General features: G+C 40.6%; 1 protein-coding gene across 2 annotated transcripts in view; it reads right to left on the bottom strand.

The window, feature by feature from the left end:
• LY86 (lymphocyte antigen 86) overlaps positions 1-3,189 on the bottom strand; it is a 69,368-nt gene extending 66,179 nt beyond the window's left edge. Inside the window, exons 1-2 of one of the 2 annotated variants that reach the window (XM_063812068.1) lie at positions 1,821-3,189; positions 1,401-1,545 (exon numbers count right to left, since the gene is read on the bottom strand). In XM_063812068.1, coding sequence (XP_063668138.1) covers positions 1,401-1,536 — 136 coding nt within the window. In that variant the 5' untranslated portion in view covers positions 1,537-1,545; positions 1,821-3,189. Of the gene's footprint in view, positions 1-1,400; positions 1,633-1,820 lie in introns of those variants that run through there. The other variant, XM_016954862.4, reaches the window with a different exon arrangement.
• Between the last annotated feature and the right edge of the window lie 19,993 nt (positions 3,190-23,182).

Below are 23,182 nucleotides of genomic sequence, written 5' to 3'. Positions count from 1 at the left end.
TTCAAAACGATCTATGATTTCAGGCATCCACTGGGAGTCTTGGAACGTATTCCTAGCAGACTGGGGGGACTATGGTATCTTAGAATGTGACTGTATGTGGAGATAGGGTCTTTTTTTTTTTTTTTTTTTTTTTTTTTTTAAAGACAGAGTTTCGCTTCTCTTGCCCAGGCTGGAGTACAATGGCACGATCTTGGCTCACTGCAACCTCCACCTCCTGGGTTCAAGCAATTCTGCCTCAGCCTCCCAAGTAGCTGGGATTACAGGTGCGTGCCACCATGCCCAGCTAATTTTATATTTTTAGTAGAAACAGGGTTTCACCATGTTGGTCAGGCTGGTCTTGAATGCCTGACCTCAAGTGGTTCACCCTCCTCAGCCTCCCAAAGTGCTGGGATTACAGGTGTGAGCCACCATGCCCTGCTGGAGATAGGGTCTTTAAAGAGCTGATTAAGCTAAAGTGAGGCCATGAAGGTGGGACCTAATCTGATATGATTGTGTCCTTTTAAGAAGAACAGATGAGGACACAGATGTACACAGAGGGAAGAGCACATGAGGAGACAGGGAGAAGATGCCACCTAGAAGCAAAGAAGAGAGGTCTCAGGAGAAACCAGCCCAGCTTCCAGAGCTGTGAGGAAATAAATCTCTGTTATTTAAGTCCCCAGCCTGTGGTACTTTGTTATGGCAGCCCTAGCTGACTAAGACACAGCCCGATTGGTTGGTTCTGACACTTCTTACCACAGTTCACTGCATTCTCTTCACTGAATTGCAATTTATCTGTTGGTATATTGGGTTGGCCCGCTGGGGTGACAGGCCTGGCATATGCACTTTTATTATCTCTAGCACTGAGAAACCCTGGCATTGATAGCTGCATGCGAAGTGCTTGCTGAATTCATGAGAGCTACTGCTGCAGTGAAAGCTCTGAAAGTGTCCAGAGAGGGACAGGAATCTTCTCTTTGGGCAGAAGTGATCTTTTCACTTCACTTGCAAAGTACATCAGATGGAAAGGTAGCCCAGGTGTACAGTGTTGGGGAAGGGCCTACTGGAAGCTTCTTTTCCTAATTTTCAACTGGTGAGGTTTGATGATTTGGTAGACTCACTGATGATTTTGTTCTTTTTTGGGTTCTGTGGTGTTAGTAAATGGCTATATTTAGATTCAATTTCTCTTTCTTGTACTCTTTGTTGCTCTGCCATTCTCTCTTCCGCTCCCAGTCCTGGCCCCACCCCTCCTTCTCCCAAAGGCTCCCAGTGGCCCTCCCAGACCTGCTGCAGGTGGAGAAAGTGTTCAGCTGCTGGTCCCCTCTCCCCTCACCCCTCACCCACCCCAACTCCAACTGAGCACTAGCGGCTCACATCTGTGGGCCTTGCTTTCCCCATAAACACATGGGTGTACTGCAGGGGCTTACCGCAACTCTGGTAGAGCACTTCCAAGCCACTGTCGCTACAGACCACGTGTGTGGGCCAGGCTTTCCCACCGCCGCCTCCACTGCAGCTGGGAAAAATCAGAGTCCAGAGGAAGAGAGTGGCTGTGAAACCCTTCATGATGGGGGCCTGTATGGGACACACAGAAAAATAACCGGCCAATAAAAAGCCTGTAAAATTTCTTCCTCTCCCCTCACCAAGGCGGTGGGATGTTCAGTTTCACTTCTCAAATTTTAGACTCGATGGGAACCACAGTCAGAAGTAAAAGGCTGAGAGCAGAGGCATTTGAATACTGTTCCCCCAGGACCTTGAATCTACAGGTGTGGCTGGTCTGGTCTGGGGTAGGATGCGTGTTGACTTTCTGCTTTTACAGGGAGAGGGTCAGTAGTGATGCGTGAACTTACCTCTTGGGGCCCCTCAGAACAGCCTCCATCCCCAGGTGAGGTTGTAAACTTGGGAAAGACAAAGCGCAGGCCACCATCTGTTTCCCATCTCCAGCCCCCGAGTCTCTGCAGGCTCTTGATGCAGGCTGTGTATGGACCAGGGACCTGGCTGCAGCCAGCAAGCAGCAGTTGATAGCACGAGGGCTACAGAATGACATTTGGAATCTGGAATGAGGCTTTGGCCCTATTGTCACTTTCCTCTCCTCTGGCTTTGGCTCTGCTCTTAGGTTTGGGATTTTAGCAGTGAATTGTCCAGCTGCAGAACAGACCTTGTTTTGGGAGCTGCAGATGTGGTCTCTGGAGATGAGGCGAGGCAATAGCCCTGAGAAGTGAGCCGTGTTCTATTTCTGGGTTTGGCTTGGTAGAAAAAGTAGGAAGGGTGGGGAGGTGGGGCCACCCTTAAGGAGGCTGGTTTGATGGTTTTGGTGTTAGTGGGATCATTGACATCACATCTCACTTCTCTTCAAAGCCAAGATTCTGTCTTCCTTCTTCCATGTATCTCTATTCTGCTGCAGGACAGCAAGGTTTCTCAGTCTTGATTCCCCAACCCCGCCCCAGCTTCACCTTAATGTAAGAGGACCAGAGTCAGTGCCAAGGTCAGCAGATTTCAGGAGCAACAGAAAACACTATTTTCCCTGGGAGGAACAGCATTTTTCTGAATGCACTAGGTAAATTTACTATCTCTGCTGATGGCTAAGCAAAAATTAGAGTTAGCTCAAAACTTTTTTTGAAATAGGTGGAACTTAATTACCAATAAATTAATTGGTAAATAATTTGGATTTCTTGATAGACATCAGAGAGTGGTCATTTGGAGAAGGAACAGTTCTGGATTGATTATTTTTAGGTACCTCTGCAAAGAAGTTCAGTGATGATGGCTTTCAACAGCAGTTCTCAAAGTGCGGCCTGGGAAGATGACAGCCTCAGCTTCCACTGGAGGCTTGTTAGAGATGCAAATTCTGGGCTACTCACAAGGCCTATTAAATCAGAAACTCTGGGGGGCGGGACTCACCATTCTGGATTTTCACAAGCCCTCCAGGTGTGCCTGATGCAGTCTCAAGTTTGAGAACTGCTGGCTTTTACAGAACACAAAGCGAAGGTTGAGCCCCAAGGGAGTGGTGGGAAGTTGCTCTAAGAAGAGACAAGGTAGCCCCTCTGGCCTGTGTGAGTGGAAGGCAGCTGCGCTGTGAGCAAGATCTCGGGAGATGAGAGTCTGAAGCTCATGGTGAGAGCGGCGGCCCTGGGGGAAGCGTGGTAGCCCCTAGAAGGTCCAGGATGGAACACAGAAGCTTTCCCTTGGGATATGTGAGTGCTCCAGCAGTTGTAAAGAGAGCTCTGAACATGTGAGTGAGGAGAGCAATTGAGGGTGAGAACTTCCTTCCCTGCAAAGTGCGTCATGATTGACACTGGAGGAGGAGTCCAGGAGTGCAGCCAGGAGTGCAGGGCAGGGAGCAGAAAACCCAGCAGAGAGCTGTGGGCAGCTGTGGCAGGGAAATGGTCTTAGTATGTTCCGGCTGCCATAACAGAAATACCTTAGACTGGGTGGCTTAAATGACAAGCATTTATTTCTCACCATTTTGGAGGGTGGAGGTCCAAAGTCGGAGATTAAGGTGCTAGAAGATTCGGTGTCTGGTGAGGGGCCTCTGGTTCACAAATGGTGCCTTCTGGCTGTGCCCTCACATGGTGGAAGGGGCGAGGGGTTTCTCTTAGGCCTCTTTTAAAAAGGCACTAATCCCATGTATGAGAGCTCCATTCTTATGACCTAATCACCTCCCAAAGGCCCTTCCTCCTAATACCATCACCTTGAGGCTTAGGATCTCAATATATGAGTTTGGGCAGGGACACAAACATTGGCTTTATTGCAGAAACAGTGTCATCTGAAGACAGGGGTACAGATTCTTGAGAATCAAAAGACCTGGAAATGAAAGGAATCATAATTCAGGGATCACACTAGCATTTAGAAATATTCCAAATGGACCAATCAGGAACCTTGTGATCATGGTGACCCTAGGACATTGGTTTTCAGGCTAGAGTGGTCTTCAGGGCATCAGCATCAGCTGGGGGGCTTGTTAACATGCAGATTGCTGGACCCCACCCCAGAGTTTCTGCTCCTGTGTGTCTGGTGAGGCCTGAGAACCTGTGTTTCTAACATGTTCCCAGGTGATGCCAGTGTTGTTGATCTGGGGCCACATTCTGAGGACCTCTGGTTTAGCTTACAGAATTTGATCATTTGCAGAATGTACAATTTAAAAAAATCTTCTTAATAAAATGTTTTGTTTTATGACAGATGGCATTTTATATAACACATATATAACATACCCATATAGGATTAAGAGTAAGCCACATTCTCTAAGGAATTCTACTTACTAGTTCTGCCTACTGAAAATGGGATTTGATTGAAATCATTAGTTATGGCCCATCTAGTTCAGAAATCAACCCATAATGATGTCTTGAAGAGTTCTTTAACTAGAACCTTTATAAAGACAGCCAAAGTGTTCTTTGAGAATGTCCTATTCCCTAATTATAGAATAAAATTAGAATCGGTTTATGGTAGTTATTTAAAATATGGTTATGTCTATGGTAATGGTAACCAAACACACACATACTGTCAGGCTTTGATGCTGACTTCTAATCGCTTAGCAAGCTGTAGCTGAAGAAGCTGTGCTCTGGTCTCATTCAGATTTCTCTTCTACTTTTTGAACAATCCTCCTCTTCTTCCATGTCTCACACTGCTCTCCTTCATATATATATATATATAAAATTTTATTTTATTTTTTTGAGACGAAGTCTCACTCTGTCACCCAGGCTGGAGTGCAGTGGCATGATTTCAGCTCACTGCAACCTCCGCCTCCCGGGTTCAAGTGATTCTCCTGCCTCAGCCTCCCAAGTAGCTGGGATTATAGACGTGTACCACCATGTCCAGCTAATTTTTGTATTTTTAGTAGAGACAGGGTTTTGCCGTGTTGGCCAGGCTAGTCTTGAACTCCTGACCTCAGGTGATTCACCCGCCTCAGCCTCCCAAAGTGCTGGGATTACAGACGTGAGCCACTGCACCCACCCTTGCTTTCCTTTCATAGAGGTCGTCTTGGGGATGGTGCCTTTCTTTTCTTGCAGAGTAAAAATATTCTTATCAAGATGACCATCCCTAAAGCCGTTCTTAAGGAGAAAATGTTTGTTTGAGGAGAGACTTAAAGAATCAAATGTGAGACTCTGGGGGCAGGAGTCCAGCTATGTATGTAAGCAAGTAAGGGTGAAGCTGCGCCACAAGAGAAAATACAATACTCCAGGGCGTGAGGGGAGAAAAAAGAAAGGCCTGGAGGGGAGAGAGGAGAGGAGAGGAGGAGAGAAGGGGAGAGGAGGGATAAGCAGGTGATTGGCTGCTGTGGAGTGGAGGGAAGCAGCCTGCCAGCAGGTGGGACAAGCAAAGGTCCCTTAGGAACAGATTCTGCATTGCTTCCTGTGCAGTGTGCAATGTGACAGCCCTCTCCACTCTGTGACCCACAAAAGGTCAGGGAAAGGGGGTTTGGGCCAATGTAACCTACATTACATGTGCCAGTAGATGGCAGACAGTCCTAACTAGTCTTTTGATGCTACACAATGATGATGTAGCACTCTGTCTCCAGTGGCAAATGTACCTTCCTCATCATTTGTATCCGACTGTGGCTGCTCTCCTCTAATTTCCCTCAGATCTTTATTATATTAGGCAAAAATTTCCCTTTGCATAGCACTGCTACTTTGGTTTTTTCTCTGTGGCCTGTCTATGAGTTTCTGCCACACTGCAGTGGGAAGAGACAGGTTTGATCACATCCTGCCTTTGTCTTCTAGATCAGGGGGTCCCTAACCCCTGGGCCACAGACCAGTACTGGTCCATGACCTCTTACGAACCAGGCAGCACAGCAGGAGGTGAGCGAAGCTTCATCTCTATTTATAGCCGCTGCCCATTGCTCGCATTACCGCCTGAGCTCTGCCTCCTGTCAGATCAGCAGCGGCATTAGAGTCTCATAAGAAAGCAAACCCTATTGTGAACTGTGCATGCGAGAGATCTAGGTTGCACACTCCTTATGAGAATCCAATGCCTGATGATCTGTCACTGTCCCCCATCACCCCCAGATGGGACCATCTAGTTGCAGGAAAACAAGCTCAGTCCTCCCATTCATTCTGTATTATGGTGAGTTGTGTAATTATTTAATTATATATTATAATGTAATAATAGAAATAAAGTGCACAATAAATGTAATGAACTTGAATCATTCCGAAACTACCCACTACCCACCCTCCTATCCATGGAAAAATTGTCTTCAACAAAACTAGTCTCTGGTGCCAAAAAGGTCGGGGACTGCTGTCCTAGATTGAGTGCAACCCGAAAACTGCTCCCCTCCTGTGTAGAAGTCAGGAAACCATGCAACTTCCTGTGTAACACTGTTTCACAGCCCCCTTGACTGACTGCTGAGGTTTTACTTTTTAGTTAGTTTCAAACCCTATGTTATATGGGCTATACACATATTTTGTGGAATTGATGCCAGCCTACTAAGCTTTTCAGTAGAGTCTTTCTCACGATCTCTCAGACTTCTGGAAGACTCACTGCACAGAAAGTGTGAGATGCCCCCAAAGTCTCGGGCTCTTGATGTCACATAATCTGTATATGTATTTGATAGAAATGTATAGAAACCAACTGTATGCTTTCTACACAACCAGGGAAAATTCATCTGTCTGCTTGCTTCAGGTTCTCCCACTCATTTATCCAACAAATATTTATTAAGCACCTCCAAAATGCTTACATTTCCCAGCACCAGGAATACAGCAAAACAAAGTTCCTGTTCTCAGGGAGATTAACTTTTAGTGGGAAAAGACAGACAATATTTTTAGTACAATTGTTTAATAAAAGAGACTGCTTTTTGAAAAGCTTCTTGGATTTCACAAGGAAAATTGGAGTAAGTGTTCTGAAATATTTTCAGCTGGCTGTTTATTGTGTATATACAATAAACCTTTTTTCTTTAATTTGCTCCAGACTGGTAGCTCATTAGAGTTACCAATACCTGTTTGCTCCAATGGACAAACTGTAGTAGGCCTATCTTGGACACTACCCTTTCCTCATTTCCTTGTTACCTCATTTGTTATTATTATTAATATTTTATTATTCTGAGGACATACTATGCAAAGTACTTGCTTTTCAAATAAGTCTACATATACTATGGCAAACTACAAACAGAAATGGTTTTTGTTGGTGTGAGGAACACGTATGCGGGGCCAGGAAAGAGGTGAGCACTTATAGATCAGTCTGATCAATTTTCCAGTGATGAAAAGAGCAACACATTGCAGCATCTGGTTAAAGTCAAAGAAATTGCTCTGAGCTGCAGAGAGGGGAGCTCTAGCGTGAAAGGACTGACGACCATTGTATAAAAATCCTCTGCAGCATGGGACAAATTAGCAACTTGTAGCTACGACTCTGTTTCTCAAATTGAGAATGCTCTCAAGATCTCATCTTGATAAGATTGAAGTGATTTCAGTAAGCCGAAGGAAAAACACTGGGGAGGGAACCAGAAATGGGATGAAGAATGCAAAGAGTTCTTTTACGTGCTATGAAGAAGGGGTCCTCATTCGCTGTTGTAGATAGGATCCCAGGCTCTGGCTTCAGTGTGTCCCTCCAGTTCTGGCTAATTCCAGAACTTCCGGCTGCCATTATGGGATTTGCACTTGCCTCATTTAATCCGAAGTATTGGAGATCCCGTTTTGCTGGACTGGCAGGTGGTATTTGGAATAAAATAATTGTTCTCTGGATCAGACTCTTAGGGATTTTGTTGAGCTCTCTCCTGGCAGCGGCTGGCAGATCCACCCAGAATTCTTCTGAAGAGGTCTGATGAGGTCTTTCTAGTTCAGAATTCTTCTGAAGATGTCTTCTAATTCCCTGTAGTAGTAAACATCCTAGCAGTAATTTTGACATACAAATAATGGCCTTTGAAGTAGCCTGTGTTTTTTCTTTTTTGGAATGAATAAGAATATCCGAAATGCACTTCTGTTATGTCTCAGGCATTCTTCTAAGTGCATTCCATGTATTCTTTGATCCATTTCATCCTCACAGCAGCCTTACAAGGTAAACACAGCTCTGTCATCCACTCTTTGCCCCACCTCCCTGCCCAACCCCTGGCTCTGCAACTCTGAAATAAATTCCAAAGTCTTCCAGGTCTACAGAGGAGGAAATTCTTTTTTTTAAAGGTAGTTCTTTTGGTGGAAAAATCTCATCTAAACTGATGAGACTGTTTATAGTTTTAATTTATCTCACCTGGGTGTATTTCACTGTTTTGCTGCATACTATTAATGTGATTGATTTGTGGTTAATGGGTACTGTACCAGACTCCATTAGGAGTGTTATAAAATGTGAACTCTATTACCTTTCTAAAATCAAGAAATTCTGATTTATAAAACACATCTGTACCGAAGGATTTCAGGGAAAGGATTCTGGGCCTGTTGTATGATGATTCTTGTTCTCCTGATGAGGAAACTGAGGCATAGAGTGAGTGATGCATCCAAGATCATACACATAGTAGGGCCATTGGAGGTCAGACAGTGAAACTCCCTTCTTAAGTTCTTGGCCTCTGAGAAAACGGCCTCTTTCCTACTACGCCCAGTGGTTTGCTTATCTTCCACTGTAGTGATATCCCACAAGTGATCCCCAAGTGCTTGGAAACTGATGGGACTTGGACCACGTAGCTTCAAGAAGCAGGTCTGACCCAAGCTTCTGTCTCTCTCAGATGGAGGGAGAGGGGAAAGGCTGAGGGGAGGGGGCTCAAAGGGAATGGCCTTTGTGGTCTTGTAGGCCTGGGCTGAATCTTGTCTCTACTCTGTGGTATCAGTAGGTCACATAAGTTACATTCCCTTAATGTAGGTTAATTTACCTATAAAAAAGTCAATCATAATAAATGGTAACTGTTTTATTACTATTTTTATTTTTGGAGGAAACTAGATATCTGGAGGTGCCTTAAAGCTGAAAGCTTCTTTGTCATCTAGTGTGCAGACTCAGCTGGGGCCAGGTCCTCCATAGTGAGGGACTACATGGATGAACCTATGTGTGATACATAATAGCTTCTCATTAGAAATGTAAAACAGCCACGGAAAACAGGACTCAGTTCAGAAGAGAGAGGCTTGGCAGATGGCTCCTGGAGGAGTCTGATGAGTGGTGCCTTTCCTGTCTCCACTGCACACAGATGAAAACAAAGGGTCAGATGACATCACGGCACGCTGCTTCATAGACACAAATTGAGCTCTCTGCTTTTACTTTGAAGCTTGGATATGTGGGCTGCAATTGTAAGGTTATTGATGAACAAAGCAGGGGTTCAGAGGGTGGAAGGGGAATCATTTTGTGCTTTTCAGACAAAATGGTGCTTCATTGGCTGTGGCCTCTGCTCACCCGGAATTTGTATTATAATGTCCCTGGTCCTGAGCTGTCACTTCTTGCCCAAAAAGCTGGGCTTTCTTTTGTTACTGTTTTTGTTGTTATTTGTTTGCTTGTTTTAGAGATAAAGTCTTGCTCTGTTGCCCAGGCTAAAGTGCAGTGGTGTGATCATAGTTCATTGCAGCCTTGAACTCCTGGGCTCAACTGATCCTCCCGCCTCAGCCTCCCGAGTATGGCACTAAAGGCATGCACCACCATACCTGGCTAATGTTTTATTTTCTAGAGACAACGTCTTGCTGTCTTGCCCAGGTTGGTCTCAAACTCCTGGCTTTAAGCAATCCTCCCCCTTGTCCTGGCTCAACCTCCCAAGTAGCTGGAACTACAGGTGTGAGTCACTGCACTCAATCTTTGTTACCATTTGGAAGTGTAAGATTGGAAACTCCCCATCAAAGTCACTGAAAAATAGTATTTCCACTTGATATGGTTTGACTGTGTCCCCACTCAAATCTCATCTTAAATTTTCCCATGTTGTGGGAGGTAACTGAATCATGGGGGCAGGTCTTTCCCATGTTGTTCTTGTGATAGTGAATAAGTTTCACTTAGATACAGTTTTATAAGGGGGAGTTTCCATGCACAAGCTCTCTTTGCCTGCTGCCATCCATGTAAGACATGACTTGCTCCTCCTTGCCTTCTGCCATGATTGTGAGGCCTCCCCAGCCATGTGTAACTGTAAATCCATTAAACGTTTTTCCTGTATAAATTACCCAGTCTCAGGTAGGTCTTTATTGCAGTATGAAAACAGACTAATACATCATTTCATTCCACGTGTGTGTCACCGCCCTAGATGGGACTTCTCATGGCCTCCTGGGATCTACCATGGCCCCCTTCCAAATCCATTCTCCAGTCTACACCCAGAGCTATCCTGTCTGAAGGCACATCTGCTAAGGGATGCCCTGCCAAAGCCTCTCAGTGCCCCCTGCACGTACCTTTGAGGCCTCACATGCTTTGGTCTCTTCCCATCCAGCCTCCCTGGCTGTGGGCACTCCAGCCTTGCTGCCTGCTCTCCCCTGCCCTGGCATCTCTAGTGCCTATCCTGGACTGCCCTTCCTTACCCCTTTTTTACCATATTGCCTGCACTTCCTTGAGAGTTCAACTCAGTGCTTGCTTCCTGAAGAAAGATGTTCTGTCAGGGCTGGGGAGCTCCCACTGAACTCAGCTCCTATAGCCCTGTGACCCTGCCTCTGCCTAGCATGGCTCAGAGTCAGTCATTTGATGAAGGTCAGACTCCTGCATAATATGCCAGGGAAGTTTTCTTCCTCCCCACTTTCTTCCCATCCTTCCTTCCTTCTCTTCCGTTCTCTCTTTCCCCCTCACTATTGTGTGCCCCATGGCTAGCACATAATATATATTTCGCAAGCTATTTTAGGCTAAATGGACAAAATATAGAGGATGAGGACAGCCCCACAAACTTGTCTTTCTGGCTGGGCCACTGGACCTCTGGATTTGGCAGGCAGGGCAAAGTAAGGTGGGGTGAGGGGCTTCCCTCCCAGGCGGTCTGGCCCTCAGGAAGTTAACAGAGTGTGAGTGTCATCTTCCCCTGAAAGTAGATCACAGTTCCTTTTTCCTCTTTTTTTGCTTCTCATTCTTAAAGTAGTATATTCTAATTGAAGGATTTGGGGGATATACAAGCTAACCCTCCTCTGTGGGGCAGGGAAACTGGAGAGACAGGAAAAATAATCACCCATAATCTCAATACCTAGAAATCACTTTTATTTACATCTTGTGAAATATCTTTCCAGTACACACATACACACACACACACACACAATCATACTGTACCAACTGTATATGCTATAACATTATAGTACTTCCAGTGGTCACTTAGAATTCTTCCATTACTTGACTTTTAATAACTACACAGTATTCTACTGTATGGGTTGACCACAATTTATTTAAACACTTTACATGTAGACACTTGATAACAAAATAATTAATAGGAGATGATGCTACAGAGTTGCTTTATTGCTATATTTTTGTGCAGCTATGATTATTTTTTCCATCTGGTAAATACCTGAAAGGGAAATGCTCCGTGAAAGAGTTACGAGATTATTCAGGAGTTTGATACATGCTATTATGTTGTTTTCTAGATACATTGAAAAATTTAACCATCTCATCAGCTGCTAGGCATTATCATTTTACAGTATTTTTTGTTAAACATTGTCAGATAAATGTTAGATAAACATTGGTTCTCCTTATATTCACTTGGGTTTTTTTTCAGCACTGATAGAGTTGAATTTTTTTTTACATTATTATTACTGGACATTTGTGTTTCTTCCTTAGTAAATTTCTGTGCAAGGCTATTGCCTATTTTCTATTATAAAATCAAATTTAAAGGAAAGAAACAAAAGGTAAGAGATTGCTGAATTTAAACCTTCATGAAAATTCAGTTTAACCAGCATTTATTGTTACCTCCTTTTTGCACAGTGCTTTTTATTCTTGGACGTTGTTATGATCTGGTGCAGGTAAAGAAAATCCTACAATGAGATTTGTTTGAGACTTAAGTTTACTCTGTGGATAATGCCGGCTATTAATAAAATATACAGTGCTTATAATACATAAATAAAAAGAAAAATAAGTCTTGATCTAAGGTATTGCATTTGCTTGGGTGATTTGTCTATACTTATAGATGATTAACTTGGAAGTCATGTGGGAAAAGGTGAATTCAGGTACATTGTTTAGTTGCGACTCTTCAAGGCAAACACATGATTGTAGACTGCTGCTGCAGTTTTAGCTGCAACTTGGAGTACGTGGTCTTCTGGAGAAGCTTCTGAATGTTTGGTAAAGGCAGTTGTGGTTGTGTGACCAATTCCTTATATGTTTTTTAATTTTTTATTTTTAAACATGAGTGTCACTCTGTTGCCCAGGCTGGAGTGTAGTGGTGTGATTATGGCTCACTGTAGTCTTGAACTCCTGAGCCCAAGTGACCCTCCCACTTCTGCCTCCAAAAGTGTTGTGGTCACAAGCATGAAACATCGTGCGTGGCCATCAATTTCTTATATTTTGAACAAATATAAAATAATATTGCTCAACAATTGCTCTCTCCCAAGCACCCACCAGCAGAGGACACTATATAAAGGAGGTTGCATGAGGTGGGTGGAGTCGGACAGACAGACCTGTGTCTACATTCTGGTCTCACTAATGACTACTATATGACTTTGGCAAGTCACAGACTCACCGGCAAAATGAAACTTATTAAATCCATGTTTCAGATTTGAAAACAAAACAAGATAGATTGAATATGTATCAAAGTGTTTTATATATATATACACACCCATGTATATATGCTTATATACACACACACACACGTACACAGAGGGAGAGACTTAAGTTTACTCTGAGGATGATGCCAACTATGAAGTATACAGTGCTTACAACATGTAAATAAAAATAAAAATAATTCCTGACCTAAGAATAAACACAGACGACTTAAACACACACACACCTGGTAGCCCTCATTAGGAAATAGTTCAGTCTAAATTAGAATTAGGGGTTGGGACATATATGTGAATGAACACAATACTTTAAAAAATGCTAGTGAAGAAAATATCAACAAAATAGTAGTTTCTAACAGTGTTGAATATGATTCAGAAGATTGGAGCTTCTTGGTGAACAAGTAGAAAACTACTCTTTAAATGAGAATAATTTACTTCCCACTCATTGGTAGACTAAAACCTACTAATTTTTGGAGAGAATGGCTGGATCAGAACTATATCCATAATTTTTCCAGGCTGCTTGGTTGCTGTGTTTTGCCAAGGAAAAAGATTACACATCATAATACAGACACTTATATAGCAACATTTATATTTTTACCCTAGTGCTTCTGTCTGCTTTCTTATTTCTGACTCATAACAGCCATTTAAATAGGCAGTCAGATATTACATGTCTGGCTTCTCTGTTAAGAAAAAGGTCTTTGTCATACACCCTTGAATCCTTTCTGTCTTGAATGGTGTCTAGACTATAGTTCATGGTCTTAAGAGTTAGTTAACTGAACAATAATAAAAAGAAACAACTAACTTACCTTTTTGAGAGCTTTCAAGATGCTAGGCACTGTATTTTACAGGGATTTGAGGCAGGTATTGTATAATACCCATTATACAAATGAGGAAACTGAAGTTTAGGGCAATTAAGTAATTTGTCTAAGGTCTGAAAATGACAGAGCCAAGATTCAAATCCAGAGCTAATATCCAAATCCATTTTCTTAACTATAACACTTTATTGCTCCAAGTGAATAAACTAGCAGGCAAACAAGCTCTATGGTAAAGGAATAAATGCAGGATAAGAAAGATTAGTTTTTTTGTCCATGTTCACAAAGCTTACCATTAGTGGGTTGTAACTAAATGTCTTTGTTTGCATTACTCCATCTGCCACGGCTTCCTTGGCTGTACCCTATTCCAGCTGGAGAAAATAACAGATTAATCTGTCATGCCTAGAAGTGTTATTTGTCCTATCTACTCTTTGCTTTTTTTCATTCCCACCTCCTCCTGGATTAATATAGTGTTAATTTGGTATTCCATTTTATCTCCTCTAGCAGTTTAACTATACCTTCTTGTTTTATGTTAGTGGTTGCTCTAGTGTGTTGTCCAGTAGGCTAGCCCTTTGTATGTTAGCATGGGAAATACGGCTGAAATGAACTGAGATGTGTGGATGGTTTAACATACACACTAGCTTTTGAAGGGTTAATGTAAAACGTGTAAAATAAATAGTTCACTAGTAATTTTTTATGTTGATTACATATTGAAGTTATAATATTTTGAAGATCCTAGGTTAAATATAATACTACAATTTCCTCTATTTCTTTTATGCTTTTAATGTGGCTTCTAGAAAATTTAAAGATATATATGTGGCTTGTATTTGTGGTTTATATTATATTTCTATTGGACAGTACTGCTCTCAAGATAGTATATTAATAATAGAATATAAGATATATAACAACATAATTCAATTAGTAATTATATAATTATCAATAATTATATATTATGTAATATAATTAATACAATAATTATATATTGGGTTAAGATATATTAGAATAATTAGAATATAATACAATAATATAAGAAACTTGCAATAATACATTTCCACTTAACCACTCCAATTTCTTATTCTATTGCATGTATTTAACTTCTATATATGTTGTAAATCTCCCAATACATTGTCACTATTTTTTTTCTTAACTAGTTATTAAGAACTGTGAAGTTTCAGAGACTTCATCCCACTTGCAAGCTAATAGGTACCCTGTTGCTGTTTGAGGGATGTTGACAAGAGACATGAGACTCCTGGGTCAAAGGACTTTATTATTCAAAGAACAATGAGCAGCATGAGCATCTGTGTATTTGCATTGACTCCTCTTTCCCCTAAGTTCCACATGGGCGATGTGATGGGCCCAGATAGGTACTACACAAGCAGAGGTTTTGTGATGAAGCTAAGGAACTCAGGGTCTAGTGCCTAGCATGTTTTGAACAAGCAGTAAACATTGCAGAAAGCAGCTAACAGGCCAGTCTTCCTACCGTTAGAAAGGGAGTAGTTTCCTAGTATTTACACTGTCATTACCTTGCTACTTAGTCACCTTCAGGATTAGCTACAGAAATTGCTGCTTATCAGGAGACAGATAAACTTTGAAATCTGGCACATGCTGCAAGAACTTGCGTAGATGCTCATGGTGCATGGCATACTACTCAACACAATCAATTGCCTTTAAAAAAAATGAGGAAAAAAATGATTTCATATTTACCTACGTTTACCATTTTTGGTGCTCTTCATTGTTTTGTGAGAATCCTAGTTTCCATATATTGTTATTTCCCTTCAAACTGAAGAACTTCTTTTAATGTTTTCTGAAGTGTAGATCTGCTGGTAATTAATTATCTCAGCTTTTATTTTCCTGAAAATGTCTTTCTTTTACTTTTTATTTTTGAAGAATTCTTTAACTGTATATAGAATTTTGATAAGTTATTCTTCCAGAACTTTAAATATTTTGTTTTATTGTATTCTGGTTTAAATCTCATGAGAAGTTAAGGATTATTTTTACTTTTGTTCCTCTGCATCTAGTGTTTCTTTTTTCTTTGATTGCTCTTAAAATTGCCTGTTTATTTTTGGTTTTCAGAAATTTGACTGTGATGTGTCTTGCTATGATTTCATCTGTGTTTATCCTACTTGGGGTTCTTTGAATCTCCTGGAGCTATGAGTTGAATTACTTACAATTTGGAATATTTAAGGCTATTATTTCCTTAATTATTTTTTTGCTATATTTATCTCCTCTCTTTCTGGGACTCTGATTACTTGTATGTTAGACTGATATCATCACACAAATACTTAGGCTCTGTCTTTTTTCATCTTATTTATCTCTGTGTTTCAGTTTGGATAATTTCTATTTGAAATTTAAAATATAATTTTTATTTTAAATAATGTTTTCAGTTCCAAAATTTCCATGTGGCTTCTTTTGATAATGTCCATTTCTCTGCTGAGACTACTCATCTGTCCACTCATTATGTTTATCTTTTTCTTAAAGTCCTTAATTATATTTATATTAGGTGTCTTAAAGTCCTTGTCAGCTAAACTCAATGTGAGACACGTCTTTGTGTTTTTATTAACTGATATATTATGGGTTCCATTTTCCTGCTTCTTTACAGTGTCTACTAATGTTTTCATTGTATGCTGGTCATTGTGAGAGTTTGAATTATGTCAAGAGTTTGAATTATGTGCACCTGCCTCAAAGAATATTGAATGTTGTTAACATAGTCTTGTTAGCAAAAAATCTTGAGTAGTAAACCCATGGCAGCTCAGGTTGATTATGCTGAAATTTGGTTTAGGCTTTGTTAGTGTAGGCCTAGCATAATCCTCACTATAGGGCTAAGAGGGGCTCTGTCTCTGAGATGTGTCTTTTCTTGGGTTTCAGTTGAATTCCTACAGTCTCTTTACTCTGGCTGATCAAATTCAAATGTCTGTCAATAATGAGTAACCTCCAGGATCTCTGTCAGTTCCCAGCCTTTCTTTAGTTGTTCTTTGTGAGGTTTTGCAGAATTTTGCCCTGCATAGTGTATAACTTAGTATTTAGCCAAACAGTCCAGAGGGCTCATGAAAATCCAGTTATCTGAATATCCCCAAACTCCAATCTTTTTCTCACTCCAGTTAGACTGCTGCTGTGTTTTGGGTTCTACTTCCCTGTGCCAGGCAGAAAGTCAGAATAATTGAGGACATCACTTTGTATTTCTCTTATTTCAAGTATTACAGCCCCATGCTGCCTGTTGTCCAATTCTTGAAAATAATTGCTTCGTATATTTTATCCAGTTTTACAGTTGTTTAGGGTGATGGGTATGTTTGATGCTCATTACTTCCTCATGACAAAAAGCCCCTAGAAACCTTAGAAGATTATTTCATTTGAACCTAAATTTGCCTGGTTCCCAAGCTGATCTTGCCACTATACTGGTAACTGGCAGATTTCACAACTAAATAAAATAAACAACTTTTGGTCAATATGTGAGAAAGTCACAAGTAACATCACACTTAACTGTGGAAGATTGAAAGCTTTCCTCCTAACACCAGAAACAAGACATGGATTTCCACTTTTACCATTTCTATTCAACATAGTACTGGAAGTTCTAGCCAGAGAAATTAGGCAATATAAATAGTAAAAGCCATTCAAATTGGAAAGGAAGAAATAAAATGATCCTGCTTAGCAGATGACATTCTTATATGTAGAAAACTGTAAATATTATACACACGCACACACACGTACACATGTGCACACACTGTTAATGAACTTAATAAAGGTACAGAATACAAAAAAGCACAAATACCAGCTGTGTTTCTATTCATTAGCAACATACAATCTAAAAAGGAAATTAAGAAATCAATTTCATTTACAACAGCATCAAAAATAATACAATACTTAGGAATAACTTTAACCAAGGAGACAAAAGCCTTATACACTGAAAAGTACGTAATATTTTCAGAAGAAAATTAAAGAAGACATAAATAAATGGAAAGACATCTGTGTTCTTGGACTGAAAGACTTAATATTGTTAAGATGTTAATACTACCAAAAGCAATCTACAAATTCAGTGCAATCCCTATCAAAATCCTAATGACATATTTTGCAAAAATAGAGAACTCATCCTAAAACTTATATGAAATCTCAAGAGACCCCCAAAATCCAAAACGATCTTGAAGAGAAAAAGAAAAAGTTGAATGACTCACACTGCCTGATTTCAAAAATTACAACAAAGCTACCACAATCAAAATATGTGTTATTGGCATAAAGATAGACATATAGACCAATTAAACAGAAGAGAGAACCCAGAAATAAACACTCAAATACATGGTAAATTTCAACAGGCGTGCTGCTAAGACCACTCAATGGGGAAAGACAGTTGTTATAGTTTTTGTTTTGTTTTGTATTTTTTTTAAGCAAATGATGCTGGGAAAACTGGATACTCATATGCAAAAGAATGAAGCTGGACCCTTACCTTATACATATACAAAAATTAACTCAAAGTGGATTGAAGACCCAAATTTAAGGTCTAAAATGATAAAAACTCTTAGAAGAAAACATAGGGAGAAATCTTCATGACATTGCATTTGCAATGATTTCTTGGAAATGATACCAAAAGCATAGGCAAGAAAAGAAAAAAATAGACAAATTGGACTTCATAAAAATTAAAAACTTTTGTGCATCAAAGGACCCTATCAACAAAGTGAAGAGAAAACTCACAGAATGGGATAAAATATTTACAAGTCATATGTTTCATAGGGGATTTATATCCAGAATATATTAAAAAAAACCCTTACAACTCAAAAACAAAACAATCCAACTCAAAAACAGGCAAAAGTGTGAATAGGTAGAAAGATCTATAACACATGAAAAGATGCTCTGCATCATTAGTCATTAGGGAGATGTAGATTAAAGCTATGATGAGATACTACTTTACATCCATTAGGATGGCTAATTTTAAAAAACTGGAAAATAACAAGTGTTGACAAGGATATGGATGTGAATTCTCTCAAATGCTGGTAGAGATATAAAAGGTGCAGCCATTGTAGAGAACAGTTTGGTGGTCCCCCAAAAAGTTAAACATAGAATTACCGTATGATTCAGCCATTTCACTGCTAGGTGTATACCCAAATGAATTGAAAGCAAGGACTTAAACTGATACTTGTGCACTGATGCTTATAACATTATTCACAGTAGCCAAAAGGTGAGAAAGAAGCCAAATATCTATCAACAGATGAATGGATAAACAAAATGTGGTATATACATACAATTGAAAATTACTTAGCCTTAAGCAGGAGTGAAATTATGATATACTACAAAATGGATGAACCTTGAAAACATTACATTCAGTGAAACAAGCTAGACACAAAAGGACAAACATCGTATGATTCTACTTATATGAGGCACTTAGAATAAACAAATTCATAGAGACAGGATGGTGGTTACCAGGAACTTGGGGGAGGGGAAAATGGGAAATTATTGTTTAATGGTTACCGAGTTTCTGTTTGGAGTGATAATAAAATTCTGGAAATGATGGAGATGGTTGCCCAACACTGTGAAGGTACTTAATGCCACTAAATTTTACACTTAAAAATTGTTAAAATGGTTTCTAAAAATGAGGCTAAACTAGGATTGCTAACTTTATTTTGTAACAAATGCCATTAGAAAAGAAATTCCATCTACTATTGCTATAATTGTTTTAAAAGAAAGGATAGTTTAACACCAAAAAAGGGTGATGAAAGATACAATCTTAAACTAAAGGAGTGTTCTTCAGAATCAGGACAGTTCGTAACCTCACACTGACATTTATATTATTATTTTTTGTTTGTTTTGTCTGAGTCTGGTAAAAATGTTTCATGTATCTGTGGGCAAGCATTTCAGAACTACTTGGAGCCGAGCCCAGGATACCAGGGACATTTTATAGTGGCAGAGAGCCCTGAGAGATTGTATACAACACAGTCTAGATTCTTTATATGATCCCTGAGATATATACTATACATTGTATGTTGAAAATTTTACTTGTAATATTCATGAGTGCTCTAGTAGCATACTTCTATAACATTTGTATCTTTTGAAATAATAACCATACAGCACTTGTGCAATTTACGAAGAAAATTTAAAAATGGTGTTGAATTAGTTGGAGCAGGTAGAGATTCCTTCCTTCCTTCCTTCCTTCCTTCTCTTGCTTGCTTGCTTTTTGAGACGGAGTCTTGTTCTGTCATCAGGCTGGAGTAGAGTGGCATGATCTCAGCTCACTGCGACCTCTGCCTCCCAGTTCAAGTGACTCTCCTGCCTCAGCCTCCCGAGTAGCTGGGACTACAAGTGTGCACCACCACACCCAGCTAATTTTTGTATTTTTAGTAGAGATGGGGTTTCACCATGTTGGCCAGGATGGTCTGGCTCTCTTGACCTTGTGATCTACCTGCCTTGGCCTCTGAAAGGTTTCTTTCATTTTTAATGTCATTTTCTCAAACCTTAAAAAATATCTGCAGGATCTTCAAAGTCAGCCTCCTGGTGTAGTATCACCATTATTGTTTTTCCTTAATTTTTACTCCATGACAAGAGAAAATTTGAAAGTGATCAGCTTTTTTGATTTTTGCAAAAGGGAGCTGTTTTTCTGCTGTGGTGAGTTGTCTTTGACAGATTAATATAACATGTTAAAACTGATATGTCAGGAAATATTTAAACAAATTAACATGTCTGTTAAAATGTAAATTGTGGACATACATAAATATTTCCTCCTTTATTGAACAGGACAAGCACATCTCCCCTGACCATACCTAAATGTTTGAATTTTCTCCAAGGACAAAGCTGGAGACAGTTGGCAAAAATGGAGGGCACATACATGAAGGAATTACTGTGTTTTATTGGCTTAACCTCAGGTGTGCCAGTGGCTTAGCCCTTTGGGGTGAATGGCAGAGCCGAACCCTTTCTAGGAGTGCAGATATGAGGTCATCAAATTTGATGGCTCTGAATCATATCTGCTAGACTTTCTCTCCTTAGAGACAAGGAAAGCCTGTTTGTGTTGAATATTTTTTTTTTTCCAGGTCAGCTGCAGCAAGGAAAAAGAGAGGAAATTAACTGCTTTCTACAAACTTTTTGCAATAGCCTTCATATCTAAGACTAAAGACTCCACTTAATTCAAACTGGGAACAGATTTTAAAATGTCAGGGACAGCTGGGGAGTGATTCTTTCAAAGTCCCAGGGCTCAAAATACTTGTCAGGCTAAGAGAACAAGGAGAAAGAGGCAGTACTCCAGCTGTTCAAATAGAAACTGTTGCCTCCAAAAGATTCCCTTTAAAACAGGCCATTCCTCCTCTTGCTCCCCAGCCTGCTCTCTGGTAGACCTCTTCAAGTTCCACTCAACGTTAGCTTCCATGCTGCTGTTTTTTCTGAGTCTGTTCTTGACTCTACGTCTCATTCCTCACATCCTCAGTGTGGCGTGTGGAAAGAAGAGGAACCAGAAAAGAATATGTTTGTGAAGTTCTGGCTTGAATCTCGTGCCGGGAGGTGAGTCTGTGCACACAGCCCCCGATCCTTCTAAATGCACGAGGATGACGACTTCTGTTTTCCCAGGGATGTCTGAGCTTCCAGCGAAGCAGTCTATGAAAAAGCATCTGTTGCAAAGTAGGCATTCAGTACATGTAAAAAACAAATGCACACACAAACCAACGCTTCCCTTATTGCATCATTTCTCAGCTCCATCCCTCCTTTGCATTCTTACCGCCTCTCCAGCCCTGGCCTGTGCAACCTTGAGACTGAGCTATGGAATAGCCTTTGGTCCTGTCCTGCCTGGAATCTCTTTCCAAGCCTTTCTCTGGGTCACGGGGACAAAGTGCTCTGATCCGCACCTGACACACTGGTCTTTCTATGCACAGAACCCTGTGCATGTTCTTTTCTACTTTTAGGTTGGCGGTCAAAGTCCTTGGTCTGGTATTGGCTTTCAGAGTTAATTTTCCCAAAGTTGGTCTTCACACCTTGCTCCTTGGGCCTCCTTGTTTACAGGGAGGATAAAGATTTGCCTTCTCTTCCCTTTATAAGCAAGTCATGGGGCTCCCACCTCCACCTTTGTCCATGCAGCTCTTCCTTGACTACTTCGCCTTTCCTCTGCTTCACAGCTACTTTCCGTGGACTTTTCCCAACTACACCCTGGAGGGTCTGTCTTCTCTTACCTCCATTGCACCAGCAGAACGGCTTGGAATTTATCAGAGGTCACACTCTGTTTTGTATAAGTTCTGGGCCCTTGTCTGGTTTAGAGCTCCTTGAGGGATTGGCATATACAGCTTTAGACCTTCAGAACCTAGCATTGCTTCAGAGGGGCCATAAATCCAGGTTAATGAGGAGGAACAGAATAGGATAGGTATTCCCCTGACCCGCCCAGGGACCTCCCCTGATGCTTGTAGCCCTGTCTTGGATAATTGTTCACTGCTATTGCAACATAGGCTTTACTGTTCATTTATTCTTTAACATGTTTTTATTAAGCGCCTACTGTGTATTAGGCACTGTGGTAGGCACTGGCAATGCAATAGTGAAGAAAGCATTTCCTAAGTCCTTTTTGCTTATAGAAGCTTCATTTCAAAATTACTTGCAGAAGGGTAGGGGTGAGTCCAGGTTTTGTGGAGCCTAGCACGTTTATAATTGATGGGCCCCCTTGGAAAAAAAATATAAAATTTCAAATACGAATGAATATTTTGATTCAATGTTTAAAATAATAAAAGAAATAAAACATTAAATATTATTAAATTTATTAAATTTAAAACACTGACCAGTACCACAAACATTGAAAAATGCATGAAAAAGCATTTTAGCTAGTTATCTGTGTAGTTTTCCTAAGTACTTGTTTCTCTTAGACATTTTTGACTTCCCTCTCTTCAGATGAAAGTTTTGTAATATTTTCCTAGAAAGAAGCTAGGAAGATAATTAAGTCTTCCCTCTAGCATTGTTGATTAAATTTGTTATTATTGCTGATAGTTTACAACAAATGAATTTTTAGTTCCCCAATTAGTTATGGGTAAATTTTCAGGATTAATGTCAAATTTGGGCAAATGTCTACTGAGTTTCCCTTATACAGTAATTATAAGATTCAAGGGCTTTCCAACTTTTCTCCTATACTAGTTAATCTCTAAAAAATCTTCAAGTTGGAGCCGAAAACCGAATACCACATGTTCTTACTTGTAAGTGGGAGCTAAACACAGGGTGCCATGGACATGAAGATGAAAACAATAGACATGGGGACTCCTAGAGTGGGGAGAGGGGGAGAGGGACAGGGCTGAAAAACTACCTCATGGGTGCTATGCTCCCTGGGTGGTGGAGTTATTTGTACCCCAAACCTCACCATCACACAATATACCCATGTCACAAACCTGCACGTGCAGCCCCTGAATCTAAAATCAAAGTTGAAATTATTTTTAAAATAATTCATTCTCTTAACAAAAAGGGGAAAAAAGAAGATGGTTTGTTTATAATTGTTTTAGTTGAATCACCAACAATATTTCTAATAGGAGAGAACTTCCATTTTGCCTAGGTGCCTGTAAGGACTGAAACTTCCACTTGTAATGATACAAGGCTGCTGATTGGAAACATTCCCCACAGATTCCATTCCAAACCTTGTTTCTCCCCACCCCACCCACTGGTCTCTGAGGGTTGGTGCTATGGAGAGACTCTAAGGCATGAGCTGTCTGGTCAGTGTTGGTGCGTCAGCAGAATGGGTGGTAGGACCATCCCAGAAGCAACTCCTGTACCAGAACCCCCAGCATTGACGCTACATAAAAGTGACTGGGAATCACTTTTATGATTCCCCTCTTGACCAATCGAATGGATGCCCAATACCAATCTCCCTTTAGCATCATCCCTAAAATGCCCTCAGCCACTCCACACCACCAGATAGGTCCT

The sequence above is a fragment of the Pan troglodytes genome, chromosome 5, assembly GCF_028858775.2.
Source record: "Pan troglodytes isolate AG18354 chromosome 5, NHGRI_mPanTro3-v2.0_pri, whole genome shotgun sequence".
NCBI classification, from domain to species: Eukaryota; Metazoa; Chordata; class Mammalia; order Primates; family Hominidae; genus Pan; species Pan troglodytes.
Note: the sequence above shows the minus strand (reverse complement) of the source record. Positions and strands in the feature narration are given on the sequence as shown.